Genomic DNA, 23,844 nt, shown 5'->3' on the forward strand with positions numbered 1-23,844 from the left:
TTAGGATGCTCTACCTTCCAATATGTCAAAATCCATATCTTGAGAAATAAAAAATTTCCTCCAAGTACATGTGCATTTCTGATTTGTAGGGTCTTCAGTGGAAGTAACACCTATATCAATGCACCACTTATCCAAACCAGCCATTATTGCAATTTGGCCAGCACGAGTAGAATTTTTAGCTACAACCTCAGGCCTTTGTTTTCTTTCTTGGAGAGAGAGGAGTGAGAGAGAAGAGAAGAGAAGAGAGAAGAGAAGAGAAGGGAGAGAGAGATTCGATTGAGAGTCAAAAGTCTCTAGGTGGCGGCGCCCGACTTGTTATTTATATTAACTTAACATAAAAAAGATAGGAGATTACAAGTATGACCCTGGCGGCACTCCCTAATAACAAGCAAATAAGAAAGAAAGAAAGGAAGGAATTGGCTGACGACAACATACTAACAACAACTGTAAAAAAACAAATAAATAACCCTCACAACATTCCCCCTCAAGTTGGGTTGAATATGTCTATCATGCCCAGCTTGTCACATAACTCATTGTGCCGCGAGTATGGAAGTCCTTTTGTGAGGACATCAGCAAGTTGTTTCTTGAAGTGACATAAGGGATGCAAATTTCCCCTTTCTCCATTTTTTTCTTTATGAAGTGTTTGTCCACTTCAATGTGCTTGGTCCTCTCATGTAGGATAGGACTGCTGGCGATGTTTATGGCTGCCTTGTTGTCATAGTAAAGAGACATAGGATTATGAACAACAATTCCAAGCTCCCCTAAAAGGATTTTTAGCCAAAGAACTTCAGCCACCCCATGTGCCATAGCTCTATATTCCGCTTCAACAATTGACCTTGCTACCACACTTTGATTTTTGCTTTTCCATGTCACTAGGTTTCCTTCCACAAATGTGCAATACCCACTTGTGGACTTTCTGTCATCCACAACACTTGCCCAATTAACATCTGTAAAGACTTCCACCTTTAGATGATTATGTTTACTGAATAGTAGACCTATTCTTGGATACTTTTTAAGTATCTAAGAACTCTTTTTGTTGCCTTCATGTGTGGTTTCTTAGGAGAGTGCATGAACTGGCTCAGGACCCCAACTGAATAGGCAATGTCTAGATGGGTCATGGACAAATAAATCAACTTTCCCACTAACCTTTGGAACTGTTTCACATCTTTCAGAGGTTTACCATCAGAGTCACCCAATTTATGATCAACATCCATAGGAATATCTGTTGGCCTTGCACCTAACTTGCCTGTGTCTTATAACAAATCAAAGGTGTACTTCCTTTGAGAAATGAAGATGCCTCTTTTTGAGTGGGCAACTTCAATTCCAAAAAAATACTTTAGAGGACCTAGATCTTTCACTTCAAATTTAGATGCAAGGAATTGTTTCAACTTTTGTATTTTTGAACTCCAATTTCCTGTAATGATGATATCATCCACATACACTATCAATACAACAACCTGTTCCTGACATCTCTTCACAAAGAGTGTGATCAGACTGACATTGCTTGAACCCTACTTGTTGAACCGCCATATGAAACTTACTGAACCAAGCCCTGGGAGATTGTTTTAAACCATGCAGAGACTTTCTCAGCTTGCACACCTTATTTTCACTTCCCTTGACACAGAATCCAGGGGGTTGAACCATGTACACCTCCTCCTCTATGTCACCATTTAAAAAGGCATTCTTTATGTCCAGTTGATGCAATTCCCAGTCAAGGTTAGCGGCTAATGAATAATGACAGAAGAACTCAATTTGAGTTCATCTTAGCTACTGGAGCAAATGTCTCATCATAGTTAACCCTGTACACTTGAGTGTACCCCTTGGTTACTAATCTTGTTTTGTACCTTTCAACTGTCCTATCCGCCATGTGTTTAACTGACACCCCACCGAGTCTTTCCCCCTTGGAAGATCCACCAATTCCCAAGTTTGATTTTCATGGAGTGCATTAATCTCCTCCTTCATAGCATCTATCCATTCAGGGTATTTTAAGGCTTCTACAACATTTTTGGGAGGGATGCAATCAACTGTAGATAGGAAAGCTTGGTATGAGGGGGAAATGTGATCATAGGAGACATACTGGGTAATGGGGTGTTTGGTAGTGCATGACCTGAGACCTGAGACCTGACTCCCTTTCTTTGAGCAATAGGAATGTCAAGGTCATCTACAGTAGGAGCAGGGGTATCAATAGGTGCAACAGGGTTTGGACTTACCTCCTGAGAGTCTGACGGTGTTGGTTGCTCAATGTTTGGTAGCTCCACACCTCTGTCACATTGCTGATATCTACAGTGTTTACGTTGGAAGACACGAAAGGGGGCAAGGTCCAGAATAAAAGGAAGAGAGACTTAGTGGACTTGAACCTGCTTCTCCTCTTCCACACTACTCTCCCCCTGAGGAGAAGCAGGGAAGAACGGTTCAGACTCAAAGGACACATCCATAGAGACAAAAAACTTATGACTAATGCAGCGATTGATGACATTAGCAGCTGCAAATATAGCATCCATCCAAAATCTATGAGGAACATTCATGTGTAACATCATCCCTTGAGCTACCTCAAAGAGGTGTCTGTCTTTTCTGTTTGCAACACCACTTTGTTATGGTGTTCTTGTGCATGAGCTCCTATGAATAGATCCATGGGAGGCAAAGAACTCATTGAGCTCACCATGGAAATATTCCTTTGCATTATCTGATTGAAAGATTTGTATCTCAATATGGAACTATGTAAACACCATCCTCTGGAAGTCTTTCACAATCTTTGGAACTTCATCTCTGCTATGCATGGGAAATACCCATATATAACGGGAGAAATCATCAATCAATGTGATAAAGTACTTATACCCGCCCTCAGAGATTATAGTGGTAGGTCCCCATACATCAAAATACACAAGATGGAAAGGAAAACTTGATCTTTTATTATTTGAATGAAAAGTTGTTCTACATTGTTTGTTCAACTGATATGTTTGACACTAGAAATCTGACACTGAACATTACTTAAATAAAAATGGAAACAAAGACTTTACTATTTCAAATGAAACATGGCCTAGCCGACTATGCCACAGGAAAAGTGAAATCCAATTTGTGTGGGTGAAGTATTCAATGACAATGGTTTTGAGTTTCTAACGCTTGTGCATATTCCATGAGAGATCATGTATAGCTATCATAACTTTTGAAACATACTTATTTGTCTCAATACCATAAATCAGATCATAGTAGTACTCTGAATTTGGGATTAAGAACAACTGCAATTGCCAAAACCAATTTACAATCTTTCCAATCTTTATTAAACTTTTCATTCATCTTCTATGCCATTGAAAATAAAAAAATGACGTTCACCAATTTCTCACTCACACAACTTAAGTTTGATAAGACAACCATTAGAGAAGAATATGTTAGAAGTTGGATGATTTCTCCTGAAAGGCATTGGTTGTAGTGTAAAAAACCTTCAAACAATCCCATATGATAGAACATATTTCCCACTCTTCGTCTCTTCCTCAGATGGGTTGAAGGGGACTCTCAAGTGGTTGTAGGCTTGCTAAAGAATGAAAAAAGCCAGCCTCGACTTATCAAGATGTGGTGAAGAAGATAAAATGGTTGTTATGGGTATTGAATGCAACATTTCAGTGGGTTCCAAGGGATACTGATGGGCTGGCAGATTCTTTAGCAAGGCAAGGGGTAAATAGGGAGCAGTTTTGTTGGGCTCATTTGTAATGTCTGTATTTTAAGGGTATTTTTATCCCCTTTGAATCCTCGTTGTAAATTATTGTTTATATTAATGAAATGTTTCCCTGTTAATTATCAAAAAAGAAAAAAGAAAAGCCAGTTAGGGAATAGTTAACCATGAGAGAAAGAGAGGGAGAGCAAACAGTTTACCATGAATGGGGGTGTTGGCACTTGGAAGGTAAATGAAGTCTCTCAAAACAAATGGCCAAATGGGAGAATTCAAATCCATCCCTTATTGGATTGAATTCAAATTCAAATTGGATCAGATCTGGCTCATTTGCAGCTCTAAAACCATGCCCATTTGAAACTTCCCTAATTACTGGGAAATGCCTAAACATTTCTCTAAATCAAGTATCAGCATGCCAATTTACATCATAGATGTTGCACTCACTGGTCAGCAATTGCATTATGCTGCTGAAAACATATCTGAAACAATGCAAAATCAGTTTCTTTTACCTTGAGTGGGAGTTAATCAAGAGGTAAGTACAAGATGTGAACAATCTTAAGGAAAAGGAAGTAATATGGCTTTTTGTAAATACATACATATATGCATAAGTATACATACACACATACATACATTTGACTAGAAACTGAATTTCATTGGGTGCAGCTTTGGTAATTTAGGTCTTTCAGGAGTAGGTGACTAGAAATCCTGGGAGTGAAATGGTGGATGCAGGCCTGATGGGTACCTACAGTAGAAATTTTGCTTTATTATAAGGACTGAGACTGCCTGCCTTGCATATTACCAAAATTTAATTGTTGAAGGGGACTCAAATTTTGTAGATTAGGAAGAGGATTGGGGATGTGCTCATCTCTCAGATTTGGTTAGACTATGATGTAGATAGTTCTCTTCAACCCTTGATCAGACCTCAGAACAAGGATAAGACTGTTTATGTCAATAGTCCATCCGTCCATCGTCCGTGTAGAAACCTCAAACTTCATTTCTTCTAATCTAACCATTGGATTAGCTTGAAGTTTGACATTTTGAAGCTTAAGAAGAAAGTGAGAAATTCTCCAAATCTTAAGCTAATAATCCTATTTTTAACATGCTAGACAGAATTTTGGTGATTATAGAGATCATCTTTTAGCTTTGATTTGATCATAACTAGGCTTTCATCAATCCTTGACCAAGCCTCAGAAGAATTATCCATGTCTACAACCTAACTTTTGGGTAGAAATCTGAGATTTAATTTCTTTTAATCCAGCCATTGGATTAGCTAGAGATTTGGGTATCTTGAAACTTTAAGAAGATTTATAGGAGATTAGAAATATCAAGCTAATCAGACTACAGGAAGACTTTCATCAAGGAAGGTTACTGTCGTTCACATTTCTGTGCCTAACAACAGTCAGTCAAAGTCAAGGCCAAACATTTGATTAATGGCCCCACATCAAGGGTTTCCTGAAATTGACTATTTGTAGTTCAAGTTTCATGTCACTTGGGTCAGTAGTTAATGAGTTATAGTAGTTATTTTGCTTCTGGAAACCTGAGGTTAGTTTTCTAACGTAGCATGCAATATGAGGATCCTAATTAGCCAATCAGTAAATATGTAAGTCCTATCTAGATATAAGTTTCAGTTTTCTTATGGTATCATTTCCTTGTAATCAGCATTTTGTAATTTTAATATTATAAAGCTTCCTTTTATTTTTGTAATCCATATTCTTTTGGATTCTTTATAAAATTGAAAGCCTTATTAATTTTCTTGTCATGCCTACAAGAAGTGTGATTTGTTGCAGCTAAAATGTCAATAACCAATTAGTATGAATCTTTTATCCTCTAGGTATCTTTGGAACTTGGTGGGAATGCACCTTGCATTGTCTTTGATGATGCAGACCTGGATGTTGCAGTAAAAGGAAGTGTAAGTTCTCTTTGGTACTAATAGCTACATTCATGGTTTAAAGTGTTGCATGTATTTCAATATTTCACAACATATTTCCATTTCCATGGGTATTGACATGAAATATTACCTGTTCAGCAGTGTGTTAATATCTTTTATACTGTTATCAATAAATATTACTTTGTTACTTCTATTAGTATAAAGTTTCAATTTACATGTATACAGATATAATCCAAAGAGTTTTTTTATTATGTTTTTGTTCTCATAATTCTCATTAGACATGTCACTTTCTATCTTATTTCCTTTATGAAATATGTTCAGTTATACATAATTTAATAAATTATAGTCCATATTTCAATTTGAAATTTTAAACTCATAAAAGGATAAGCAGTAGTCGTACATAATTTAATAGCATAGGCATCATATTAATATTTAAATAATAAATTTTGTTAACGAAGAAATAATAAAATGTAATGTCTAACTATAATATCAACAGCAGGTATAATAATTTTTAAACCCTTAATCTAAATAGTATTGGCGTGAAACTCCAATAATAGTCTTCTCCCAATTGTTCTTTCTCTTCTCTTCTCTTCTCTCTCTCTCTCTCTTCTTCTTCTTCTTCTTCTTGCACTTTCTCACCTGACTTTTACCAATACAAATCATTATTGTATATCCTTTTTATTTGCTGCAAGACAAGTGCAGCTACACTTGGCTTTAAGTTCAAGGAGAATGACAATAAGTTAGACCAATTGAATAAGTCAAACTAGGGGCTGAAGTACTCTCATAGGGCTTGGGTTGAGAGGCATAGATGAGTAGTTCCAGAGAATGGTTTCAAACAATCTCTAGTTGATGATACTTTATTCATCAAAGGATTGGGAGATTCTTTGACTACTCTCATTTTTATTTGGACAAAATTGTAGTTACTGGAATAACCTTGGTGAGATAAGCAGGCTTAATTCCCTAGCATCTGAATTCAATATTAAGGATTTAGAAAAACTTTGTTATTTACTGGGATAGAAGTGACTTGATAAACAAGAGGATTTTTTATATAACAAAGGAAGACACACTGGATTTGTTAAGGGAGACAAGGATGTTTGAAGCAAAGCTAGCAGAGTTTCCTTGAAATACTCCCATGAATCCAAATCATATGTTCACAGGTGAAGTTCTTCCAAAAATTGTTAACAATATCAATGATATTTGTCAAAATTTTCTTGAAATATCCCTATTTTCCTAGGTGTCGATGGAAAATTTTCCAGGAATCTTTTTTTCCTAATACCTTTGATATTTTGTTGATATAGTGATATGTCCGCGAATATTTCAAATTTCATTGATATATTATATATTTAAGGTTTAACGTTTTTGAAATTAGAATATTATTAAAACATTTTCAATATTTCATTAAATTCATCATAATTCTTTTAAAAATCTTTTCCTAAAAGAACCTATTGGGAATTGATGATTTGATAATTGGCCTACTATTTTGATATGGTTCCCATAATTGTTCACTATAATTCAAAAGAAAAAGAATAGAGCATACAACTAAAAAGGAGGATATTCAATCTAAGTAAAACATATAATAAAAAATATAAAAGTCAAAATGGCAAGTAAATTACATAATTAATGAAGAGAAGATGGCTAAAAGACTAAAAGGAAGACAAGGGAAAGATACCTATTATAGTCTCTTAATTTTCTTCTATTTGATTTATATAGTTCTTTGCTATGATTTTTTGGGCCTTAAAAGTGCAATTATACTTCTTCTAATGATTCCTTGAAGGTTTATTAACTAATTCCATGTTTTTAGAAAACTTTCCTGGAATTTTTAGTTTTTCCAAATATCTTAACAAAATTAGTGAAATATGTCTGAAATTTCTCCTTATTTACATGGAAAAATGCCCATCAATGTCAAAATTGTGAGCCATGCTTCTAAGTAAAGGGTTGTTACAGAGGTTGATCGGTTAACTTCTTTATTTATGTTTAACTGATTAAATATTGCATATGTTGTGGGTGTCATCAACCAGTAAATGCAGTAACCAAGAAAACTACATATTGATGTAGTTAAAAGGATTTTGAGCTGCTTAAAAGGGATATTTGGAAGAGGAATTTTGTATGCTAATCATGGTCATTTATAAATAGAGACCTTTCTCTATAGATGCTGAATGGGTAGGTTTTGTTAATGATAGGCCATCCATCCTTGGTTACTTTACTTTCTGTTGGAGGTAATATGATGTGATGGAGAATCAAGAAGCAATTCATTTTTGCAAGATCTAGTGCTAAAGACATACAAAGTGCTTAATTGCTGTGTACATCTCCTCATGTACCTTCTCTTTTCTTCAAAAAAAAAGAAAGACATAAACAAAGCAATGACTCATTGTGTGTTTGAGCTTAAGCTCATCTAGCATGGTAAACTATTCACATTGTGGTCAATTGTCATGTCATAAGAGAGAAAGTTTCTATGGTAGAAATATGTTTAGTTTTTATAAAATCTGAAAAGGCAAAAGGTATTTAACTCTAAGTTGTTGATAATCTTGGCAAGCTAGGCACAATTAATATCTATGTTCCACCTTCCATGAGGGAGAGTGTTGAGTGGATCGTGATTTATATTACAATTCATTATATGTACTATTTAAGTCATTTTTATGCTATCTATTTTAAACATATAAAAGCTAATGATTTGAGGCATGAATCCCAAGATAGTTCTTTCTCAAGATTTCTTTTCTTCCTCTTCTCTTCTCTTTTTCTTGTTATTTATTATACCGATCTTCAAGTATTTTTAACTCTATTTATCATACATATATGCCAATTAAAATACTCCTTTAATTACACTAACCAATCAAATAATACTTGTGGCTTATTGTCTCCTTTCACATCTAGATTTTCCTTTTCCCTTCCAATGTTCTTGATAATATTGTTCTTATTAGTCAACCTTATCATATATGGTTTCTTCCACCATCTTTCAAATAAACTAACAAAAGATGATTGGTTTGGTTTAGAAAACTGATTATCATTGATTCTAGATCTCTAAGATTGTTTATAACATACCTTATAGAATCAATCACTTCTAAAAACTTGGTAATTAACCATTAGTTTTGATACCAAATGATGTAGGATCCTGCTTTGGCACAGCTAGTGTAAGTGTTGTGGGCCCGGGCGTAGGATCTCGTCACGGGTCGGTCCATGGGGAGAACCTCTAGTTTCCCCTTGCCCCTCCCTTTGCGTGCTGACCCTATCATTGTGACCTAAGGGGTGATTTTTCCAAGAGATCACCCTAACTCTCCTTTACTCTTCTCTTTGATTGAAATTTTGGATGCCTTTATTCAATAATAGTGGCTCCTTAAATAGGAGATTACAAGAGTCCTGCTCTTAGGGAGACTCCTTGCTGAATAGGGAGACCTCCAACTCTATCTTGATAAGATAAGACTGATAAGATAAGATAAGTCTCTCTTAATCCTAATCTAATAAGATAAGATAATCTCTCTTAATCCTAATCTAATAAGATAAGATAATCTAATCTACTAACTTAATAAGATAACAATAACAAGATAGTCTAATCTAATCTGCTGAATGGATAAGACTGTTGCTGCCGAATTGGATAGGATGAGAACACCGGATCATTGCTGCTGCTGTTCCCAATACGCGTCCACATCATTACTCCCCTCTTGGACTACGAGCTTGTCCTCAAGCTCGAATTCAGGATGGGTGTCGGGAAACACCATCAAAGGAATCCCGAATAGGTGGAATGACTCTGCCCTCCTGGATCGGGTTCCAATGAAGAGGGTTCATCCTCATCTTCCTCTTGTTTCATCAGGTTGTAACCTGGTTCCAATGCGAGCTATATTCATGGTTGTAACCTGGTTGGGGGGGTTCTGCATTTCCACGTCCACCCGCAGGGGTTCTGCTAACCCAGCGGTGAACATGTCTACCTGCTAGTCCGGTCGCACTGAAGATGCCCTCGTGAGGAGGGTCTGGAACTGGCGCTGGTATTCTGCCACTGTGTCGGTTTGTTTAAGGTTAATTAGCTCGCCTAAGGGGTTGCTTGTCAGTGGGGGCCTAAATCTAAGAAGGCAGTAGGACTTGAACTGGGTCCAACTGAGCCCAGGTTCTTCTTGTTCTAATCGATAGAACCAGAGTTGCGCTTCCTCTGTTAAGTGAAAGGCGGCTAGGCTTACCTTATCCCGGTTGTTTGTCCGTTGATTTCGAAAATCTGCTCGCACCGGTACAGGCAGCCCATGGGATCTCCGTTGCCGTTGTACGACGGGAATTCTAACCTACTATACTTGGGGATGACTACAACCCCCTGGTTGCCGAACTGCTGTTCGCCGGAAGACTCCTGCAGATCTGGTCGGCGGCCGCTAGTGGCTGTCACCCCTTCTGTGTTCCTCTCTTTGCTAGAAAGGAATAACTCCATCAGACGCCGTAGCTCCCTGACTTCGTCCTTGATCTCATGTACTTCTGAGTTGGTCTCCACGAGCTGGTGCTCGAGATCGTGGACCTTGGACGGCAGCTGCTCCAGATCTCCCATGACGCCTTGCTCTGATACCAAGTTGTTGTGGGCCTGGGCGTAGGTCTTGTCGCAGGGAGAACCTCTAGTTTCCCCTTGCCCCTCCCTTTGCGTGCTGACCCTATCGTTGTGACCTAAGGGGTGATTTGTCCAAGAGATCACCCTAACTCTCCTTTACTCTTCTCTTTGACTGAAATTTTGGATGCCTTTATTCAATAATAGTGGCTCCTTAAATAGGAGATTACAAGAGTCCTGCTCTTAGGGAGACTCCTTGCTGAATAGGGAGACCTCCAACTCTATCTTGATAAGATAAGACTGATAAGATAAGATAATCTCTCTTAATCCTAATCTAATAAGATAAGATAATCTAATCTACTAACTTAATAAGATAAGAATAACAAGATAGTCTAATCTAATCTGCTGAATGGATAAGACTATTGCTGCTGAATTGGATAGGATGAGAACACCAGATCATTGCTGCTGCTGTTCCCAATACGCGTCCACATCAGTAAGGCTAATAGCTCTGGTACCAATTAATATAAGACCACCTGGTTTTGAATTAGATAGTTTGAATTTACAAACTCTTTTTAAATAACAAATATAATACCCATTTCCATAGATTTATAATGCTCAATTTCAACATATATAGACTATTTGAATATTTATGCTTTTATAGACAAATGGGCAGCTATGTTATATGGAGCACAGTGTTGGACACTTAGAAAACATCATGTCAAGAAAATGAGTGTGGTAGAAATGTGAATGCTTAGATGGATGTGGGGTAAAACTATAAAGGACAGGATTAGAAATGAAGTCATATGAGGGAATCTAGGAGTAGACTCAATAGGTTATAAAATGAAAGTAAGTAGATTGAGATGGTTTGATCATGTGTATAAAGACCATCTACAAGATCTGCTAGGAAAAAATGATCTATTAAAAGTTGAAGGGGCTAGAAGAGCTAGAGGCAGACTGCAAAGGACTTGGGTGGAGGTAATAAGATATGATTTAAGCTCCCATAATTTCAAGATGGGTATGGCACTGAACAGAATGGAATTGTGAAACATGATTCATGTAGCCGAGCACATATAGTTTGGACAAGGCTTGGATGATGATGATGATTCTTTTTATTAACATTTCTGACATTTCTTGCTTCTTTGTCTTGCCACTAATTTCTTTTAAGCAATGAAATTATACTTATCTAAAATTATTTATCAAAAAAAATTATACTTATCTAAAATAAATATTAGTATATGCTTCCTTGTATATACGCATATACAATGATTTGTCAGGATGTCACAAAATCACACTGACTACCATCTTGACAAATCATTTAAGTAATGAAATTATATTAGGGCGTTATAGTTTGATCCATGTTTCACAATAAATATTCTCGCGCACTTATAATTAGTTTTACATGGACATTGAATGGGTGGCAAGACAAACAAGTATAATTTCAAAACTCCCCTTATATTTGTTGGGATGGTAATGCATATATGCATTCTTTGGCAATGTATTTCACTTGATCCCTGTATACTTAAATAATTTTTAATGGTAGCTACATTTTAGTATTTTCAGAGCAGATAGTATGAACAGTTATCCTTGTGTTCTTTTTAGATATTTCTTTTCAGTCTTTCCATTGTTGCATAAAACTTATGTTAGAGGTTATAACTAACTGAGGTTATGCCATTTTTCTTTGCAGATTGCAGCAAAGTTCCGTAATAGTGGGCAAACATGTGTATGTGCAAATAGAATAATTGTGCAAGAAGGTATACATGGAATAAATGTTTATATAAATATTGAAGATAGGTAGATAATGATTAAAAAAAATTAGGGGTAGGTAGAATTCTTTTTTGCTTATTTATTCCTTGTTTTTTAAAAGTTATATACATAGAGAATAACTACTCTTATCTACTACAAACAGTGAACAAATATAATGTTTCTATCATTTCTTTGGTTCTTGCCTATTGAGAATGCTTGGGCAAAGGTGTTTTAGACTTTTCACCATCTTTTTGTATTTGAGGGTGTGAATAGTAACACACACGCATACACACCTCTCTTTGATACCTCCTTCCTCTCCTTCACTCTTCTCTTCCAAACCCTAAATCTACAACTTGGTACCAGAGCAGGTTGAGGCTCTCAGGAATAAATCTTCCATTGATTCTCCTGCGAGATGATCCACTGATGTCAGTAGTTCGTACTGGTGATGATGGCAGTCAATGAATCCTACATGGTTTGGTTTGCCCTGATTTTAGAAATTTTTTGGTATGACTCTTGTAGCTGTTTGAAGCTTCTATGATTTTTTGTGGGTTTTTCAAGAAGAAAATTGAAAAACTTCCAGATCTGATGTTAAGCCTTATACAACATGTTTACTGGTGTTTTCTATTGCAAAACCTAGACCATTTGGGTCGTTTTACATTTTGAGAGTGACAGGAAGTGGTTCTGTAATTTTCTAAGACCTATACAATTTTTGGGGAGATTTTCTTCTTCCTTTATTTTGCTGTCAACCTAGTGTTTTGGCCTCCTTGTGGCTCTTAAACGTGTGGTGACTTATTTTCTTGGGTCCTTAGCTTTGGTTGAGTATTGGGTTGGGGGTCCTTTTGGTTGACGAGAAAGTGTTTTAATATAACATGGAATCATCCAAGGATGTATAGATGGTTTCCAGTGTGCTCCTGAGAAATGCAGATATTTCAAGGGGTATGATAACCATTGTTGAACTTTATGGGACCAACGTTTTGGACTGGTCCTGATCTGCTAAGCTTACCATCACAAGGAGAGGTAAACTGGGATTCATTACATGAAAGGTGGTGAAGCCAAATCCTAAAGATTCGATATTTGCAAAGTGGGAGTAGGATAACTCCCTTGTAATGCCATGGTTGATTTACTCAATGCAACCTCATATTGCCCATAACTACATGTTGCCACCTATTCCCAAATTAACAATACTGCCAGAGTGTACCAACTTTGGAGGTAGGCTTGTAGTATGTGTCAGGGGTGGAGATCTGTGGCTATGTATTTTTCTTCTCTATAGTCTATTTGGGAAGAAATAGATCATTTGAAATCTCTAGTCTGGAAGGACTCTGAAGATAGTGAGTAATATTGTAAGTACATAGAAGAGAATAGAGTTTTTGATTTCTTGGCTACCTTGAACCCAGAGTTTGACTTCACTAGGCAACATATTCTCAATGTCGGTACTGTCACTCTTACTTCCGCTTACTCCCTTGTATAAGGGGAGGAGAGTAGAAGGGCCGCCATGATGCAACCTCTTATGATTGATCACTTGGCCTTTATGTCATCTTGACCCAAGCAAAGTACTAGTAAGCATCCTGTTATTGATAATGTTGAGGATGTTATTTGTGATTATTGCAAGAAGCCAAGACACACTAAGGAAAGGTGTTGGAAGCTTAATCCTCATTTAAAACTGAAAAAATTCAAAACTATGAAGAAGGGCAATGCTCACTTGGCTATAATTGGTAATGGTGTTCAATTTTTTGATGCTCCCGACTCCTCTAATGTAATGGCTAAACTATGGATTATCCTGTTGCAGTTGGAAAAGGGTGGAACATCCTCCTCACCTGGTTTTGGACCTAGTAATCCATCTAGTTCATATTCTAAGACAGATACTGCACTTGCTTGTTCTACATCTTTCAGCCCATGGATTGTAGACTTTGGGGCCAGTGCCCATATGATTGCCTTCACATTTTTTTACATATAAGTCAACCCTAGGGAAGGGTCTAGACCTAGAAATCCATCTAGTTCATATGCTAAGAGAGGTATTGCACTTGCTTGTTCCTCATCTTTCAGCCCATAGATTGTAGACTCTGGAGCCAATGTCCATATGATTGGTTTGCCTTCACATTTTACTTCATATAAGTTAACCCCGGGGAAGGGTAAGATTACTGTTGATGTTGGATCTCAAACCCTTATCTCGAGTTAGGGTGAAGTCAAACTCACCCATAACCTCTCTCTTTGATCTATTCTTCATGTACCTCAATTACATAAAAAATTATTGTCAATTAGTTCTCTTACAAAATTCCATAATTGCTCTGTGATCTTTTTTCCTACCCATTGTGTTTTTGAAGACCGGAGCACAGGGAAGATGATTGGAAGTGGGCATGAAGATGATGGAGTCTACCTCTTTAATTGATCTTCAAAAGCATGGATTATCGAGCTAGACTGAGTTTTGTTCTAAAGAGAAACCTCCCTCTTACCTTATGACCAAGGCACCTTTGTTGTAGTTGAAGTGGAAGAGCAGTTGATTGCTAGAGATCAAATACTAAAATCACTCAAATTCCATCACCAACAATCCCAACAACGCATGAAGTTGGGTTATGATAAAAAGCATTGGGAGCTAGAGCTCTCCCTAGGTGATTAGGTCTACTTAAAGCTCCAACCTTACAAGCAAACCTCTTTGGCCCAACGAGCTTGGTAGAAGTTGGCTCCATGTTATTGTGTGCCCTTCTAAGTGGTGGAGAGCATTGGACAGGTGGCATATCGCTTGGCTCTTCTACTAGACTCCAATTTGCCCCTAGTTTTCCACATCAGCCTCCTGAAACCATGCTTGGCTACATCAGATGCTATGAGCCCTTCCCTTCCCCAATACATAGATGAGGGAGAAACAATGATGGAGTCCTAGAGGATCGTTGATTTTCGATGGATCAAATGTGGCAAGAAACCAAAAAATAGGCACTAGTCATCTGGAACCACCTACCCAAAGAAGATGCTATGTGGGAAGATTTTGAGCAACTATGACGGTTCTCTATTGTTGACCTTAAGGCCAAGGTCATTCTTGATGGAGAGGGGGATAATAGAGCTCAGATGACACCCAGTCAAGTCCATTCAGCCTAGACCTAGAGTAATACAGCTAATTATTCGGTTGTCCCTTAGATCACTTGCTCGAAGCCTCACCTGAGGTTTGTTTACATGTGTTGTCCACATCAAGGGAATGGACTTGAGTTGTTAGTTGTTACTATCCTCCCATGCCAAAAGCATATATAAATATCATTGGAATAATCTCAAGAGGCAATGAGAAAACCCTACTTCTTCCTTTGTTCTCTTCTTCTTCTTTTCCTCTTCTCCTCTTCTTCCCTCTTTTTCTTCCGTCCATTTCTAGAGGGTGAGCTCCCTCGGACCAACTCTCATTGTAACTGCAATCAGTAGTCAAGTTCTTAACAAATGCCTTGGTAAAGGAATGTTGTATTCCAATCATGGGCATCTAAAGATTCATGCTTACACAGGCCTTGATTGGGTAGGGTCCACTGATGATAAAAGATCTACATTTGGTTATTGTGCCTTAGTTGGAGGAAATGCGATTTCATGGTGAAGTAAGAAACAATCAGTTGTTGATCATTCTAGTGTTGAAGTAAAGTACAAGGTTGAACTACTTTGGTTGAAGACCTTCCTGACTGAGATGGGCATCCAAGAAGATCTCCAATGAGACTGTATTGTGATAATCAATCAACAACAAATATTGCTCCCTATCTAGTTCAACATTGTCGTAGAAAGCATATTGAGGTGGACAAACATTTTATTATAGCTGATTGCCTCACTAAAGGTGTTCACCATCCAAAGTTTGCTAAAAACCTTGTCAAGCTAAGCATGATTAACATATATGCTCATCTTGAGGGGGAGTGTTGAGAATGCTTGGGCAAGGGTGTTTTAGACTTTTCACCATATTTTTGTATTTGGGTGCCCAAATATGGGCTTTCTTGTAATTGTTCTTCAAAATATAAAATAGTGATTGAGGGTGTGAACAGTAACACCCGCACCTCTCTTTGATACCTCCTTTCTCTCCTCTCTTCTCTTCTTCTACAAACCCTAAATCTGCAACTTTGCCAACCACAAAAGTACAACCTGAATAATTTCCATTGCTCCTTGGTGAGATTTTGTGACATCTCCCAAAAAATCCTAGTTCCTCTCATATCAGTGAAATAGGTTCAAAATTTCGCTATTTATACATGGTTAAATGTCAATTGTCAACCACATTGAAATTGTGTATCTAGGGCTGCAAAAGGATCAGATCGATTTAGATATACCTAGATCCAAATTTGATTCATTTCTATTAATATTATTAACAAAATGAACTAAAATGACTTTGATATTGTATACATTGAATAAAATGAATAAAATATAATGTGTGAAACTTAAACCTGAAACTTTAGTAAAAATACAACATTCAAATCAATTTTATCAATGGTGGGGCCATACTGAATCCAATTACAAATGGATCAAATTTGAATCACCATTAACCGAATTGAATATGAATTTAATTTGGACAAATTGATACCATTTTCAGCCTTATGTAAACCATGCTTATGGGCAATGACTCATGGTCAGGTGATGATTTGTCATGTCCCTAAACTATCTTCTTATAGTGAACAAGCTAGCTCTGTCCTAAAATTTCTATTGATTCCTCTTCTATTCTTTTTTTTTTTTTAGTAAAAATACAACATTCAAATCAATTTTATCAATGGTGGAGCCATACTGAATCCAATTACAAATGGATCAAATTTGAATCACCATTAACCGAATTGAATATGAATTTAATTTGGACAAATTGATACCATTTTCAGCCCTATGTAAACCATGCTTATGGGCAATCACTCATGGTCAGGTGATGATTTCTCATGTCCCTAAACTATCTTCTTATAGTGAACAAGCTAGCTCTGTCCTAAAATTTCTATTGATTCCTCTTCTATTCATTTTTTTTTTTTTGATCAACAAAAGGAGAATTTTATTCAATTAAGAGAATCAGTTACAGAATTACAAGTAGAAAGCAGACATTGCACCACAAGGTGTTACCATAAAGCCTAGAAAAGCTGCTGCCTATGAACTCTGTTTGGCTAATGAAGTATTTCTTGGGTATAGAGGTTGCTCTATCAAAGTAGGGAATCTCCCTCTAGCAAACAAAGTGTGTTTTGGATGTGTTAGAGGAATCGGGTTATTGGGATCCAATCCAATGGAAACTCCTATCAATCCCAATGTCATTATGTGAATATGATTGACAATCAAGGGAATCCGTTAGAAGATCCAGCAAAGTATAGGACACTTATAGGTAAGCTAATCTATGTTCATATCACTAGATGTGACATCTCATTAGTGTTGGAGGGCTTAGTTTATGCAAAATCCCACAACTACTCGTTGGGATGGTGTTGTGAGAGTGTTCAGATATTTAAAGGGTGCTCCAGGTCGTGGGTTATTGTACAAGAAAGGGGGAGACTTATCTCTAGAGGAGAGATATTGACTTGGAAAAGTATGAAGCAAAGTGGAGTTTCTAGGAGCAGCGTTGAAGCCAAGTGCAGGGCAATGACTCATGCTATCAATAAACTGATCTGGTTAAAGCATTTTCTTTAAGAAGTAAACATTTCCAATTAGCCAACTCATCTAGCTATTTTGTGACAACCAAGCTATTGCACATATTGCCTCAAATCTAGTGTTTCATGAAAGAACAAAACATATTGAAGTTGACTGCCATTTTGTGAGAGAGAAAGTAACAAGTGGGGATATTCTCACACCATATATCAAATCAGAAGACCAAGTAGTTGATATCTTCACTAAAAACCTGGGTCAGACACCAAAGTCAATTCGTGAGAATAGAAATGAGGAGAGCAAGCACTATTTAGGTGTGTCAAAAGTGAGAACCCACACCCAGGAAAATATATTTATATCAAAGTAGGAAAATGACCATTCTGTCCTTAAGATACAAGTAACGTACAAAAGAATAAAGAAGGATCTAGTATATAAGAAGGGCACAATATAAGGGTGCTCCCAAGAAATATAAGGACAAAAATAATCCCCTAACTCGTATTGTGTCTACACTCCCCTCAAAATGATGCCTAGGAATGAGCATCAGTTTGCCCATAAGAAAAGTGTATTGGGCTTCAGCCATAGCTTTTATGAACAAGTTTGCAAGTTCGAGTCTAGAGGAAGAGAAATATGGCCTACAAGGAAGAGATCTTGAATAAAATGACAATCCAATTTAATGTGCTTTGTGCGCTCATGGGAAGGAGGCAATTTTAATAACACTCAGATTATCAACAAAGAGGGGAACTGCAGATGGAAGCTCAATATGAAGATCATGTAGGAGAGCCTTGAGGCAGACAATCTCACTACACACTGAGGACATGGGCGTATACTTTGTTTAGTAGAAGATTTTGAAACTGTGTGCTCCTTTTTACACTTCCACGAGATAAGAGATTCATCTAGGAAAATACACCAACCAGTATTAGATCTCCTAGTGTTTGGGCAACCAGCCCAATTGACATCAATATAGCCAGTAAGATGATGATGATGATGAGAAGAATAGTCCATGAGATAAGGTTCCTCCTAACATATCTGATGAAACAATAAATTGTCGACAAGTGTGGTTGACGAGGAGAAGAAAACAAACTAGAAGAAAACCAGTCCAACAATTTCCTACTTGTATAACAAAGAAAATAAGAAGAAGAGAGGAAGAACTGTTCAAGAGAAAGAAGTTGGAAGAAAAGAGAGAAGAAAATCGTCCCTCTCTCACTCCCTTAATCTCTTTATATATGTGCTGGACTAATTAAAGGAGAAATTACATGGGTGTCCCTGGTTAGGCGACTAACCCAAAAAACATAAGAACTAAATGTGTTAAGGGCCCATAGAGACAACTCATTACAGAAGAAATAGAAACAATAAACAACTGAACTAAACTAAGGCCCATTCGGCCACCAAACTAAGGCCCATTTGGCCCATTCTTTCTACAAAACTGACTCACAACCTGCATTACATTAGATATATCTAGCGAGTCATGCAATAACCAAGAAGGATCTTCTAGAAGAGGACTATCATCCTTACTAAGTTTCAAATTGATTCCCAAAGGAGTGTCAACCAACTTGGAATTAGTGAGATTAGCCAACTTAACAAGATCTGCTTCATACTTGTGTTGGTTAACAAAGTAACCACGAGAGTTATGATTTACTTCCAGGCCCAAGAAATAAGTCAAGGGACCCAAGTCGATCTTGAAAGACTCACTCAAGAGCTTCTTCAAGTTAACAATCCCTTGCTGGTCATCACTTGTGATGATAATGCCATCAACATATAATAGAAGTATAGTCACTCATTAATCCCAGTGCAAGATCAAAAGGGAGTAATTAGAGGAACTCTCTATGAAGTTAACATCATAGAGGGGGAATGTTTCAAGTTGGGGATTATCACTGTTTCAAAAGAAAAAATAATAACAAAGCGAAATCTTTCATACCAGGCACGAGGGGGATTGTTTTAAACCATATAAACACCAAACAAGTTGGGGATTATCACAGTACCCATGAAGAAAGGCATTATTCACGTCCATTTAATGGATATGCCACTGTTTAACTACAAAAATAGCCAAGAATAACTGTGGCACAGTTTGGAAACAAATCATGTATAGAGAAGCTTCAAAGAAAAGAACCAAAGCCGAAATAAACAGGAAAAACAACTCTTCACTGAATACTTGAGAGAAAATCAACCAAAAAACTCCCTTAGCTTTGCCCTAGCTACTTTTTATATAGACTTTTTTACACCTTTATGCCTCCTACAAGGAAGTTTCCTAATCTAATAAAAGATTGCTTATTACAATCCTACTAAATCTCTTCGAAAAAGAAAGTCCTAATTGAATACAAATTCGGAAATCCTGCTATAATGCTAACTTGGTAAATACAAACTAAGATAGAAATTCTGCGGTGGTGCTAACTTGGTAAAAACGAACTAAGATGGATTGTTGAAATCAACTTAGTAATTGTTTACTCAGTTGGTTCAAATCCAGTACTGCATCATCCTCCCTGAGTTGGAGACAATTCGACCTCGCATTCATGTTACCATTTGAGAGGCTGCCAACATATACTGTTGCATTTCCACTATTCTTCTTTGTTTCTAACCCTTTAGTACATAATTGGTGGTGTAGACCTCCAATACGAACTAAGATTCCTCATTACATCTCTTAACCTTTGAACTATATTTCTTCAAATAATTCAATTCCTCCTTTATTAACCATTCTAGACGTTGCAAAAAAGCATGCCAATAGGGATCTTCATAGACTTGTATGAAGACAATGTTATCAAAGCCTCCAGTATGATAAATATTGTCTCCATCATTTTGAAATTCATTATGAAGGATAACATATTCCTCCTGAGTAATGGGTTCTTCATCATAGATTGGAGATTTGTTCTAATCAATATTTTGTTCTTCAGTAGATGTTGAGGAGAATGGCCACACAAGATTTTCGTTATAATCCTCAACATATTAAATCAATCAATAAAAGTCATGATATTTGAATTAATTTGGATTTATACCTCTATGAAACTCTAGGAAGTCAATTTGTAGATTTGTTTCCCACTACTTCTGATCACCATCTGCAACTACAACCACCTTGGTTGCTTGCCTTTATGATGATAAAGTACAAGTGAAAGAACCTCCATGAAACTTTGGGATGTCAATCTTGAGACCCGTTTCCCACCGTTGCTGGTCACCATCCGCAACTACAACCAATCTGGTTGCTTGCCTTGATGATGAAAAGGAACAAGTGGAGGCACTTGCTTTGGAGCCACTGTCCCCTATTTTGGAACAAGAATGTAGCAATCTCAACTCTTGAGCAAGTGTATTGACTTGGCTTTGCAACTCTGCCACCTCTTGTGTTTTGTTGTTGATTTCCTACTCCATGGTGTGAGTCACTTGTTTCTTCTTAGGAGCCATAATCCGAAGAAGGATCAAACTTGTGTTCTGATACCACATGACGCAGTTCAGAAACAAATCACATATAGAGAAGCTTCAAAGAAAAGAACCAAAGCCAAAATAAATAGGAAGAACAACTTTTCACTTAATACTTAAGAGAAAATCAACCAAAAAACTCCCCTATCTTTGTCATAGCTACTCTTTATATAGACTTTTTTACACCCTTATGCCTCCTACAAGGAAGTTTCCTAATCTAATAAAACATTCCTTATTATAATCCTACAATATCTCTTCAGAAAAGCAAGTCCTAATTGAACTAATTCGGAAATCCCGTTGTAATGCTAACTTGGAAAATATGAACTAAGATAGAAATTCTGTGATGGCGCTAACTTGGTAAAAACGAACTAAGATGGGTTATCGAAACCAACTTAGTAATTGTTTACTCAATTGGGCCAAATCCCATACTGCATCAAAATGAGCAGTAGTCATCTTTGCTACTAGACCAAAGGTCTCATCATAATCTATCCCATACTCCTACTTATAACCTTGGGCAACAAAATGAGCCTTATACCTATCATGACTTCCATCTAACTTTAATTTCATAGAATAAACCCATTGGCCACCAATAACAAAGGCATCAAGAGGAGCTTTGACAAGTTCCTAGGTGTTGTTTTCAAGAAGAGCCTAAATTTTAGAGTCCTGTAGCTTGTTGGTAAGACTTTGGAATATCTGTACTGGACATCACCACAGAGAGGGAGCTATAATCTAATAGAAAACCATAGTGGTTAGGAGGTTGAAAGATTCTAGGGGAATGACATAATGTAGAAGCAATAGATGAAATGGGTTTAGATGAAGGAACACAAGAACTTACAAGGGTTGATGAAGTAGGATGACCAACATCTAGTAATGGAGAAGCCCTTGTGGTTAGGAATATGACCCACAAAAGCACACAATGCAGCTTGAGTAGTTAGCTTAGTGCATTCTTGTGGGGGAAGATGAACAAAGCATGTACAACCAAATACCCGAAGCATGGAAAAGTCTAAGGGGCGATTAAAAAGGGATTGAAAAGGAGAAGAGTTATCAAGGACTAAGGGTCTGTTTGGTTCGCAAACAAGATCATAATCGAAATCCCTTGGAATCGGAATGACCTATTCTTGATGCCTTATTAGTTTCATTAGGAATCAGAATCGGATTAGATTGTTGCTATTTGGTTCATTTGAAGTTTGAATCGGAATCAATTGAAAATTTTTAATTTTGTATTAGTAATAATTAATATCCTAGTATTTATCATTAATTTATGATTATTTTATTAATATATTATTTATTATTACTTTAATAATATTTTTATTACTATATTTTATTAATAATTGATTATTTTATTATAATTTTCTTAATTAGTTTATGAATATTATTATTTTTCTTTATGATTTTAAAATTAATTTATATTTATTTAATAAATAATGTGTTAGTATTTTATTATTACTTTAATTATAATATATTAATATTTTATTTGTACTTCATTATTATTATGATAATTATTAAATAAATAATATCTTTTCTTTTTATTATTTATTTATTAATATTTTATTATTGTACTACTGTTTTATTACTATTTTACTAATATTTTGTTAATAATTTATTAGTATTTATTATTTGATTATTAATATATTATTTATTATTATCTTATTATTAATTTAATAATAATTTATTATTTTATTAATATTTGCATTTGGGTGGCTTTTTGTCATGAGTTCTTTACTTCTTGACATACTTTGGAATGGGAATCTCATTCCTGCCAAACAAACAGTAGGAATCAGAATGGGCCATTCTGATTCCGATTCCAAGCACCTATTCTTGGAAACCAAACGAACACTAATATGGAAAGGAGATTTATAAGGTAGACAACTGTGTTGGCCACCTCCACCCAAAACCAAGAAGGTACATGGGAATCCTGCAATGGGTTTTCACTACACTCAAGATATGTTTGTTCTTCCTCTCTACCACCCCATTTTGTTGTGGTGTACTAGGACACGAATTTTTGGATTGGATGCCATGTTGTTTCAAGTTTGAAATTCTTCATTAACTTGAAATATGAACTTGGGTTGCATATGTTAGTTTTGAATTGGGTTGCAACATGAACTTGAAACAACTTAAAGGTTGAAATCACTTCTGATTTCTTGTGAAGAAAGTAAATCCAAGTAAAGCGGGTGTAATGATCAATAAAAGTCACAAAATATTTGAAGCCCATCTTGGAGACAACTGGAGACGACCAAATATCACTATGTATTAACTGAAATGGAACAAATGCATGTTTAGAATCGAAGGGAAAAGGTTTGATATGACTCTTGCGCAAGCAACAAGTAATGCAAGCTTTATTAATATCTTTAAAAGTAGTAACTGAAGTTCGTAAACTACCAAAAGCAAACAAATAATCTAGTTTCTTAGAAAAGCGGTGGACAAGGTGTCTATGCTATAAGTGCCATGAATTATTACCACTAGCAGTCTCAAAACAAGTAATAGAAAGTAAGCAAGAGTCAGATGTAGAGGAAACCTTTTCCTATGATGTATAATACTCTATATCCGGAAGGGTCTCCCTTACTGAGAACATTAGAACTCACAATCTCATATTCTGGCCTAGGATGCATTAAGAAATGCATAATCTTTCTTCTATCAAAATGTGTTCTCATAAATTTCACACAATAAGTTGATGGATCATCTCCCATGTGCACCAACTCATATTCAATCCATAGGTTAATGAACCCTGCATAATACTCTGAATCTTTCTTTCTCCTTGATGATAAGAAAATATGTCAACTTCAATTTGATATTGTCTCAAAAGATTTGATTGCTGGTAGACCTTCTCAAGATATTGATACATCTCATAAGCAGTCATGTACTCATGCATAGGAATGGCAATGTCAACCTCTACTGGTCCAAGTATCCAGGATGCAATCTTTGCATTCTCAAATTTCCATTGTCTTAGGGCCTTTGCGTTGGAATCACCAGGCTTAATGGTTGTGCCATCCAAATAGTCCCAAAGTCCCTTAGCCTTAACATGAAATTGCAAGTTGAATTTCCACAAAGCATACTTGGGCCCATTAAATTTGGTAGGAAGGATACCCA

At 36.5% G+C, this 23,844-nt stretch overlaps 1 protein-coding gene across 1 annotated transcript in view; it reads left to right on the forward strand.

Moving 5' to 3' along the window:
• ALDH5F1 (aldehyde dehydrogenase 5F1) overlaps positions 1–23,844 on the forward strand; it is an 83,545-nt gene that overhangs the window by 27,943 nt on the left and 31,758 nt on the right. The window contains exons 11-12 of the mRNA XM_010270079.3: positions 5,496–5,573; positions 11,750–11,816. Coding sequence (XP_010268381.1) covers positions 5,496–5,573; positions 11,750–11,816 — 145 coding nt within the window. The remainder of the gene's footprint in view (positions 1–5,495; positions 5,574–11,749; positions 11,817–23,844) is intronic.

This window comes from Nelumbo nucifera, chromosome 8 (genome assembly GCF_055504915.1).
Source record: "Nelumbo nucifera cultivar China Antique chromosome 8, China Antique-T2T, whole genome shotgun sequence".
NCBI classification, from domain to species: Eukaryota; Viridiplantae; Streptophyta; class Magnoliopsida; order Proteales; family Nelumbonaceae; genus Nelumbo; species Nelumbo nucifera.